Source organism: Eutrigla gurnardus (genome assembly GCF_963514095.1).
Source record: "Eutrigla gurnardus genome assembly, chromosome: 1".
Lineage (NCBI taxonomy): Eukaryota > Metazoa > Chordata > Actinopteri > Perciformes > Triglidae > Eutrigla > Eutrigla gurnardus.
This window is the reverse complement of record NC_139915.1, coordinates 1,318,119-1,328,632: the sequence shown is the minus strand read 5'-3', so window position 1 is coordinate 1,328,632 and position 10,514 is coordinate 1,318,119. Positions and strand designations below refer to the sequence as shown.

General features: G+C 40.3%; 2 protein-coding genes across 5 annotated transcripts in view; both read left to right on the top strand.

Moving 5' to 3' along the window:
- myzap (myocardial zonula adherens protein) overlaps positions 1-4,125 on the top strand; it is an 11,872-nt gene extending 7,747 nt beyond the window's left edge. For 3 of the 4 annotated variants that reach the window (XM_084006169.1, XM_084006167.1, XM_084006168.1), the window contains exons 8-14: positions 134-259; positions 724-852; positions 937-1,031; positions 1,248-1,353; positions 1,733-1,816; positions 2,017-2,123; positions 2,227-4,125. In XM_084006169.1, coding sequence (XP_083862295.1) covers positions 134-259; positions 724-852; positions 937-1,031; positions 1,248-1,353; positions 1,733-1,816; positions 2,017-2,123; positions 2,227-2,851 — 1,272 coding nt within the window. In that variant the 3' untranslated portion in view covers positions 2,852-4,125. The remainder of the gene's footprint in view (positions 1-133; positions 260-723; positions 853-936; positions 1,032-1,247; positions 1,354-1,732; positions 1,817-2,016; positions 2,124-2,226) is intronic. The other variant, XM_084006170.1, reaches the window with a different exon arrangement.
- Positions 4,126-5,212: 1,087 nt separating this feature from the next.
- On the top strand, positions 5,213-10,210 carry polr2m (RNA polymerase II subunit M). Its single transcript, XM_084006216.1, has 4 exons — positions 5,213-5,542; positions 7,002-7,592; positions 7,705-7,927; positions 9,525-10,210. The coding sequence occupies exons 1-4, from the start codon at positions 5,433-5,435 to the stop codon at positions 9,666-9,668; spliced, it is 1,068 nt and encodes a 355-aa protein (XP_083862342.1). The 5' UTR covers positions 5,213-5,432; the 3' UTR covers positions 9,669-10,210.
- The last annotated feature ends 304 nt before the right edge of the window (positions 10,211-10,514 follow it).

Sequence of the window (10,514 nt, the reverse complement as noted above, 5' to 3'; positions counted from 1 at the left end):
TGAATTAATTAAATCTCCGTGAAATAGAAGATAAAGCTTGCTTTGATCACACGTTCACACATCAGCTGCTTCGTCCAGTATAGTGTCAGTACGGAGCGATCGGCCTTCATTTGCTGTGCTGTGAATTGTCCAGGTGGAGTCGGCACAGGAGGCCAACAATCAGGCGCTGCAGGAGCTCTCGGCAAAGCTGCAGCAGGAGCATGAGGAGAAGCTGCAGGAGGAGCAACGGAAACACAGGGAGGAGGTTGAAAACCTACAGGTCTGCATTCTTTACTCCTTGTTCATGTAATCGCATCCAGTTTCAGTGACAGTAGATACCAAAAGATGAGGATGCTGTATCCTTTGGCAGAGACAAAGGTCTCAACGTCTCATTTTAATTTCAAGTCCAGTCAAGAACACGACTGCTGGGAAATCACTAAATTATCTATTTATTTGGTACAATTATTATTGTGATTGCTAACAAAAACTTCTCATGGTACACTTATAAATGTGAATGAATCTTGATTCTGATTTTATGTGAATCTGTGAGATCAGTTTGTTCCACGTTTTTTCCATAAGTGTGTCATACACTGTGGGATTCGCACTAGTCTGGTCTTGATTGGCCTCATCGCTACCCTTGGTCTAAGTCTTGACTCGGTCTCAACCCCTCAAAGTGTTGGTCTTGTCTCTTGGTCGAGGTTAGCAGTCCAACATCTAAAATGAAATGTACCTCCGCTGACTCAGGCCCAACTCGATGAGTACATCAGGCGACTGGAGGAAGCAGAGAGGAACATCAGGATCGCAGGGGCCAAGATTGCTGAGAGGGACCAGAGGATCATTGAATTGGAGCGTCTACTGGACTGTATGGGAAGGGTACGTCACAGTTTTGAACATAACAAAGATCTATCTCCACTTCTTGCAGATAGTAAACGTTATAATGAAAACACATTTTTACAGGAAAAGAGTCAACTCTATAAGAAGCTGCAGGAATGTGAGCAGCGTCTCCGCTTGATGGAGCTGACGGATGTGACTGATTCAACTGTAGCCAAAAGGTACATAAACTACAAATGACTAGCTATTTTCTGAGATTTCAACCCCATGGTTGTCATTTACATCAGAGTTAATATAGATCACTTATCAATCAGTATACTGCAGTCCATTCTCCTTGATCTGGGAATCCCCTGTGGCTGCACATCAGAAAAGATAAACCCCTTTTCAGCAGCATGATGGATTCATGTGTTGGTTTCCTGGTTCCTGGTCCTGCTTAGGTCCAAAGAGCTGCAATCTGAGTCTGTGGATCTCCGTGAGAGGATCAAACACTTGAACGACATGGTGTTCTGCCAGCAGAGGAAAGTCAAAGGGATGATCGAGGAGGTGAGGGGACTTTACTCATCTGTGTGTGAAGGCTGTTCGGGTCTTCTGTTTGTATAGTGGGAGTATTAAAATCAATCTAGAGTCAATAAAGGTCTGAACTGGACCCTCATGAGCTCACAGCACAGCTTGCTTCCTTGTATTAAGTATCCATCATACTGTATTATTTTGCCAATAACTCTTTATTTCAAGGGATCATCAATAACATTCCTGGAAACAAATGTGTGATTTTGTCATCTATATTGTGGAAAATATAGACAGTTTCATGCTTTTCTTTCCATTCCTATTTTCACCATAATTAGCACAGAATCACATCGTTATTTCATCAACATTCAGGAGGTTCACGATATTTGATTTAAGTTCCAATCTTTCATTTTTGAAGGTTGAGACGCTGCGAGCTCAAGTCGCTCAGAAGGACATGTTCATCTCAGAGCTTCTGGACAGAATAGCCATCGTGGAGTGTGAGGTAAGACGATGCGTCACTGTGTGTTTTCATTGTGGTGTGGTGGGCTCATCTGTCTGGGCGGCTGAGCTCTCGATATCCTGAACTTTCAGCAAAGTCTGTGTGGTTTCCCTTGTGTCACTGCAACGCCACATGTTAAGTGACTGCAGCCCTTTGCATGAACCTGACCTGACAGTGTTGTTTCCCCTTTTCTTCTTTCCTAGAATAATGAATTAGACGACAAGCTGAAGTATTTTATGTCCACACAGAATAGACCTCGAGAAGTTTTGGAAACAAGGGAGATAGGAGTAGGCTGCGATCTGCTCCCTCGGTAAGAAACTAACTCGGAGAAACATATTTGGTAGCATCAGGTTATATTTGGTGCTTCGTTTGGAGATAGTTTCTCATGCTGATGTCTGACTGTGCATCTGCAGACGTGAAGCAAAAAGGCATGACGCAGAGCCTCCTGTTCACTCTGAACCACCTCATCTCCATCCCATACCACGCTCACCGCCTGTTCAACCATCATTCAATCTACCTCCACCCCCAATACAACCTCCATCACCCACTTTACCTGCACCCCCGTCACCACCTCCATCCCCCACACCATCTTCCTCCCTAACACCACCTTCCTCCCCAATACAACCTCCATCCCCAACACAGCCTCCATCCCCAACACAGCCTCCATCCCCCACGTCTCCAATTCAACATCCATTCCACTACCTGACAATGCCCACCCAACCAAGGACGTACACGTCTAATAACCCCCCACCCAGCAGGCTGGATTCCAGCTTACTGAGGTACACTCCTGTGCAGTACAGCCGTTTCCTGGATTACAACCCCATAGTACCGAGCGTACCCTTCACAAACCCTTATGACTCTCCTGTGAGTCCAGTCCGCTCTGGGATGGACGAGGTGGACGCAGAACCAAAATCGCCATCGAGTCCCGAGGAATCCGCTTCGTCTCGGTTCTCTTCTCGACCGAGATCAAGAACACCTCGACTTGATACACCTTTTATGAGGCTTATGGAAATGACAACAAAGATAAACATTGAGTGATTTTGAAGAATTCAAAACAAATACAATTATTCACTTTCTTGCTGGAGTTAAACAGGAAGATTAATACCAGCCAGTAACTTAGCTTCAGGTCAGCATAAAGGCCGAAAACATCAGCTTGACCTAATGCCCTGAAATGCATAAAAATGGAGGATACAGGTGAGCAAAGCCATGTTGGTGACACCCAAGCATCTAACTTTTAGTATTTTGGGTTCCAGGAAAGATTTTTGAAGCAGTTTGCCAACATGTGCAACAGTTTGCAACTGTGGAGACTTGAGTCACTGATCTCAGTCAAGATAATAGTCCAGAAAATGAAAAATGTATGTTTTTATACAGAACAGTTTGAGTTTTCATGCTTGTAAGTGTCCCCCTGTTCCCAGTCTCTATGCTAAGCTCAGTCTGTACATCATGGCTGTATGTTGCTGTGGTTAAACCTATAAGTACAGTTACAAATATGCCATCTGTCAGTGGTATTGATCCTTTCTTCTAACTCTCAGCAAGAAATCTAATACGCGTGATTACTAAAATGTTCATTTTCTCAGAAATACCCAAAAAAGCCTCACTATGAATCTGTCCTGGAAAAAACCTTTCAAACTCAGTTGTCTTTGCTCTTATTTTCACTGCGAGTTATGTTTTTATTAATAACCCCTCATCACATGGATGCATATTAGACCTTTCTTTGTCAAGATGTTTTCACAAAGGAATATTAATGATAATAAAGAGTTGCTTGCTGTAGGATGTAAATAATGGAATGCTCTGTAAAAAGATATTTTGTAAGTAACTAAAGGATTATATTTGTTTTGTTTACATGGAATAGCCTGCTTATGTTGTTCACAGAGCAATGAGCATTCAGTCCTATATGAAGGTTGATCATTTTATATTGGCTCTGTACGAATTAGAGGAATATGATATTGTTATTGTCACGTTATGTACAGAATATTTATTTACATGCGTTGTGCCTTTGTGAACAGCATTCTTTCTGATACTGGTGGTGGGAGTTAAACTCTTTAAATCGGCTACAGGGTAATATAGTAATATAATAACGTAAAGTCTATTTCTGGGCTGATGATAAGACTGTTCCATCACTTTAAAGATATTGACCTTATTGAGGTGACTGCCATTCCTGAGCCACAGGCACAAGTATTATCCAGCTGTTCTCTGCACTGCCACCACTGTGTGTGAAAGAGCTTTATGATGTGCCTTTTCCCCAACGATACATATCATACTGCGACCAATGATAAGAGCTAAGTTTGGATAATAAAGACTTTACTGTATAAGTACCCAGCATGTTTACTGCGTCCTACATGTTCTGAAGTGTGTGTGTGTGTGTGTGTGTGTGTGTGTGTGTGTGTGTGTGTGTGTGACTACTAATAATAATGATGTGGATCAACACAGCTGGTAAGAAACACAAAACAGGCTTTCAAATGATTTGTATATTCCTTTCATCTCTAATGATTAAATTTCACACACGTCATGCAGAAACAATGAACTCCAGATAAACTTTATGTAAATATGTAACAGCCTTTAGCACCTGTCTTCTGTACAGGACGGTAGTAGGTAATAGGCCTCACAATCCAATTCTGTGGTTGCCTGGTAAAAATCAAGTATTATTATTGTAATGGTTTAGTTGTGCAATGAAGATGACTAATTCAAAGTGGCAAGATTGCAAGGATTCATTCATATAAGTGATGTTACAAGAACATTTGTCAATTGACTAAAAGAAAAATGCTATGTAAACAACAAGGTGAAAAAGACATTCGGCAGAATTTGGATTTTTGTTATTTATGTACAATAACATAAATAATAACATTAAAACTGATAGTATGGGTGAGATTTTAAAAAAAATAGGATGTCTCACCTAAATAAACAATGCTAACAGTCATTAAAACACAATGAAGAAGTTGCAACATAATGAATCAAATCAAATTTAATAATATTTAATAATATATATATATTTTTTATTCTAACTATGAAGCTGCAGCTGCAAACTTGGACTCGGACTGTGAACTCTGCGAGGGGACAGAGAGGACACAGCTGTAACCTCCTGGTCGAAGTTGGGTCATTGTTTGTTGTGCTGAATGAGAAATATGTTGGCCCAGTTTCTGGGAAACATCCGGACTGGAAAATCTGAGACTATGAAGTCTTCTCATACTAACTGCACTGATTACTCACCCAAAAGTTTATACAAAGAACTGACGAAGATTATACACAACTCCTTTAAATCGAATCTTGCTGTGAATTACTATATTTTACCTGCAGAGGGCAGCAAACCCCCTTCACTGTCTGTGACATGTAGAATAGTTGCATTACAGTGTCCTGAACACTGGGGGGCGGTAGAGCTACACGTCACAGGTTTGCCTTCCGCACACGAAGAAGAACCTTCGAGATGTCTCGTGTGTTGAGGAGGTGAACCCGCCACTTTTAAAGCTCTCTTAAAGTCTCTAACTGTACAGAAGTCGTGTAACAGGTGGAGGTTTGAGGCGGGTGACGCTTTGTTGTAGTTTGGGTGGAGCGGGATGACCTGAGACGTTAGCTGGACGCTGTTTGTCGACGGCTCGTAGCTAGCTGTCACTAGCTAACAGTGATGTCCTCGCAGTGGACGGAGCGCCAGGGACAGGTGGGAGACCTGCGTCACCGGAGCAAAGAGGAGCTCCAGGAACTGATGCTGAGACAGGAGAAGATACTTTCTAACAAGTAAGTCCTTCCGTGTGTTCCTCTATACGGTGTCTGACAGGAACCTAACCCGTAAATGGTACTTCCTGGCGCGGTTTGGTTTACAGCAGTAGAGCGACCAGACACGGTGATTTAAAGCACACAGATACGTTTGGTTAGTTGTGTTAGGAGCTGACTGACCTACACCCAACACAGGCGTACAATATGTGTTTACAAAACACAGCTATCTATATAAATGTGTTTATTCCTATGAACTGAAACGGTGTGGTAAATGGCGTTGTCATGTTTGGTTTATCTTTGACAAAACAACACCCTATACTACTACTACTACTACTGCTACTACTACTACTACTACTGCTAGTACTACTACTACTACTACTGCTGCTACTACTACTACTACTACTGCTTAGGGTTGTCACGATACTAAAATTTTCAACTCGATACCGATACTCAGGAAAATATTCGATACTCGATACCATTTTCGATACCACAAGGATGAAAAAAAGACCCCAAAATTTAAAAGAAATATTTATATTAACAAAAAAAATGCAAAAATAACAAGTTTCAGGTCTGAGGTAGTGCAAAAAATAAATAAATAAAATAAACAATAACAATTGGAACAATATTTTGAGGTTGTAAATATTAGGCAAGCCTGATAAAAACTAAATTAACTTAAGTGTTCCTTCCTTGGCTATGCTTTATATACATAACAATAAACTAAATGACACTAGCCAAACCAGTTAACATGAACATTACACTGTTGAAATGCTGTATTCTCAGCAGCTGCACCTGTTACAAAAAAAGTCTGAAACTGAAAAGTGCACAGAATTATTCGATACTTTTGAAAATGAGTATCGTATCCGGATACAACATTTTAGTATCGATACTTTTTTGAGTTTCGATACTTTTGACAACCCTACTACTGCTACTACTACTACTACTGCTACTGCTACTGCTACTACTACTACTACTACTGCTACTACTACTACTACTACTACTGCTACTACTACTACTACTACTACTACTACTACAACTACTACTACTACTACTACTACTACTACTACTACTACTACTACTGCTACTACAACTACTACTACTGCTACTACAACTACTACTACTGCTACTACTACTGCTACTACTACTACTACTGCTACTACTACTACTACTACTACTGCTACTACTACTACTACTACTACTACTACTGCTACTACTGCTAAAATGATTACATAGCCTTGCATGCACAAGCTCATTTATTACTGATTTATGTGTCATATTCCTGTCATGCAGCAGTAATAGATAATAATAGAATGTATTGTAAATATACAATACTTGTACTTGAATGTTGGTTGCAACCTGACATTTATGACAAAATCTCAATGGATGAAAAAGCAAAGAAAAAAAACATTAAGTGTTGGCTTGTTTGTTTCATGGAAGATCGTGTTGAATATAGCATCATATGATGCATTTGTGTTGTTCATAGGAGGTTTTTACAGAGTCTTCCTGACAAAGGGAAAAAGATAAAAGAATTTGCAGAGAAAGTGCAACTTGCCATTGAACACCACAATGACGAGGAGAGGAGACAGAGCTCGACTGCCAGGATAGACTTAGAGTCCAAGTATCAGCAGGCCTTCATTTTGCAACAACGCGCTATCCCCAACGCACCAGCAGCCTCGCACCGAAACGGGCAACGCGAGGCTGCAGGCAGTGCAGCACAGGAGAGGGAGACGTCACCTGTCTCACTTCATGTTCAGGAAAAGAACACTTTGGACGAGCAACCGGACCGGTTCGTCTCCAGTGCGGCTGCTGGTGAAACCATGGAGACGGCTGCTGCTGGGGCCTCATTGAACTCCAGTGAGACAAAAGAGGGCGACCTTGTGGAGGCCTTGGAAAGGGTCAATCTGTCTGAAACTAGTAGTGGTTTCAGTAGCGAGTCCACAGGCCAATTTAATGACACATCAAGAGACAATTACTTTCTCAGAAAGGAGATACCCAAAAAGTCTCCCTATGAAACTGTCCTGGAAAGAACAGAGAAGACCGTAGCTACCAGGAAGCAAGCATTTAAACCAAATCGGTGAGTGGTCTTTGTTTCATTTTTATACCAAAATACTTGTATAATTATGTACATTTCATTCAGCATCACATAGTTCTTATTGTAAATAAAATCTTCTCAACCGTTTTTCTAGGCTGCTCCACAGAAGTGACCTTCAGTCTCCATCAGCATCACCCAGGCTTCAGTCTTCTGAAGGCTCATCATCACTCTCTCCACAGGCCAGGAAGGAGCGCGACCGAAAACACCTGGATGACATCACATCAGCCAGACTCCCTCCTCTGCACTACAGTCCGGCCCAGCTTCTGTCTCTGGACGAGTCAGCCAACCTCCTGAAGGAACAAACCAAGAGGCAGCAGGTGAGTGTAGCCGAGTCCTCTACACACTTATCCTATACACATAGGATATATATATATATATATAAATATATATATATATATATATATATATGGCAAGGCAATTTTATTTGTATAGCACCTTTCAACAACATGGCAATTCAAAGTGCTTTACATAAAACATTAAAAGCATTGGAGAAAAAAAAAAACATTAAAACAAGCCAATAATAAAATAAAGTTTACAATTTAAAAATATATAAATAAAGAAATAAAAACAAGAATATCAAGGAATAGAAAATACAGTGCAGCATAAGAAATTCATATAGTATTGTTTACTGAAAGGCAATATTATATCCTTATATGACACTTGATATTGTGTTGGTTATTAAACTCCCAATATGGCATAAGTGTTGTCTTTACTTGGTTTTAAAGGCTACATTACAGTAAAGTGATGTCATTTTACAAACTTACCAGACTAACCTACAGACAACTAACTTCTAGCTGTCTTCATTACTTGCCTTTACCCACTTAGTCATTATGTAACATTACTGATGGCTATTTATCAAAAATGTCAATGTAATATTTTGTAAGACTACTAGTGGTCAACCCGACAATATTGTCTTTATATAGATATCAATATTTTCTTTTCTTCATGTCTCTCCTTTCATATTTCTTTACCCGGACCTACACTGTAAAAATGAATATGTTTCCTTACTATTTTAAGGGTTGTTATGTTGAGGGAACAATATTTGAATGCCTTGGTTACAATTAGCCATGGTTACAAACATTTAGCGGGTTATTGTAAGTCTTATCAGACTGTAGTATGTGGCCTCTCTCTTATAAGGAGAAAGGATGTTACAGCTCTGTCACTCCCGGTGATTTTATCAACATAATTTTAACTTTATAACGATCACGATGTACATAGTAGAAATGAGACATTCAGGTTACTAAATAATTAGCAGGAATGTGCACTTGTACATATTTGATTGGTCACCACGGTGCCTTGCAGGATGGCAAACTTACAAAAGTTGAGCAGGTTAAACTATTTTGCTGGTGTCGTGAGAGTGTTGGGCTTTTTCACACAGTGTTAAACAAAAATCCAAAGATCCAAAGATATGTTTGACCAGTAATAAGTATAATTTGCACATACAGCTGTTGGAATAATTCCACTCACAATCATACTGTATAATAGATGAACATAGCAACTCTCAGTTTCTATGGAAACAACCAACTAATTAATTTGCAGTCGTGAGTCTGGATGCAAAACAAATTGATTTTATACAGTGGTGATGTGACATTTTCTCATCTAATCAAATGTGGAATTAATGAGTAATTAATCAAAGCATGAATTGTATGGACGACTGTCATATCCCCCCATCAGCTCTAGATGGCAGCATTCAGGCAGTGGAGGGCCTTGTGTATCACTTCACATCCAAAATAATGACTTTAGAGCCAAACATCAAGCAGCGTGCTGTTGTCAACTTACGGATCCTGTTAAGCTTATTATCTGTCCTACTTTTGTTGAGGGTTTAATAGCTATGGCTGTGCTGCTTTATAATAATGTGCTTGTTTTCTGTTTACTAGCCTATTCATGTCAACTTTTTCTTCTGTTTAATTTCAGGAGTTGCAGGCCAAGCTGGCAGCCCAGAAACTGTCTGAGGGACTGAAGATCTCTATGGGGAGCTACACTCCTGACGGTGGCCCCATGGCTGCCTACAGAGAGGTTCACGATGAAGGAGCCCAGCTTTCCTCAGAGGAGGACTGATCCTGGAAGGCCGGAGCTGGGGAAACCAGTGTGGCCTTGACCCTGAGAGAAACAGGCTTTGGACCTGGCAATCAGGACCCATCAAACGGGATTTCACTCCAAGGACAGGAACTCTTAAGAAGGGAAAGGAGTCTTTCCACCATGTCAAGGCATAGTTGGTATCCCAGACTCAGCTCAGGAAATTGAATGGTGGGTTGAGAAACTCGCTTACTTCATTGTCATTCAGTTCGTATTGGGTTCAGTTGTTTGAGTCTCCTGCAGGAATGATAATACCTGCTGTTGGCTACGAGTCCAAGTGTTACATTTAAATCATCTATCCTGAGAGGAAAGTTTACTGAAACTGATGATGTCGTGGCTTCATGAGCCTGAGAGCGTTGTCCAATGTTTTTATTTGTGTGTTGTAATTATGTGCACTTAAAGCTCAGCAGCCGGAGCCGACTGTTTCTTTTGGTGACTGATCACAGATTTGCGTAGAAACAGTAGACGTGAGCCTGCAGATAGTTGTGTAACAGAATTCAATAAATGCACATTTCCAAATGGTCGTGAAGTCAGGTGACAATGTGTTATTTCTGATATTTATTGAATTACAGACACAGAAGTGCCTCATCAGCTTTTTCTTTGCAGATGAAAATGAATCTATAAGAAATATTCTTTAATCTCTCTGCCCAATGAGTGGTCAGCCTCCTTTATTTAGCACACAGTTAAACAATTGTGTTTTTAGGAGGAGGAAACTTACAATATAGAATCTATTGTGTAGAAAAATGTCCTCTTCACTGTAAATATTTTATATTAGTTGATCCTTAAAAAGTCTAAAACATTCAAGACAAACTATGATAAAGTACATAA

What these genes read in the sequence shown, in the direction of transcription:
- polr2m (XM_084006216.1), top strand. Translation starts at nt 5,433, where the DNA reads ATGTCCTCGCAGTGGACGGAGCGCCAGGGACAGGTGGGAGACCTGCGT. An exon ending in GAGAAGATACTTTCTAACAA is followed by an intron (nt 5,543 to 7,001) that starts GTAAGTCCTTCC and finishes TGTTGTTCATAG; the next exon opens with GAGGTTTTTACAGAGTCTTC. An exon ending in AACAAACCAAGAGGCAGCAG is followed by an intron (nt 7,928 to 9,524) that starts GTGAGTGTAGCC and finishes GTTTAATTTCAG; the next exon opens with GAGTTGCAGGCCAAGCTGGC.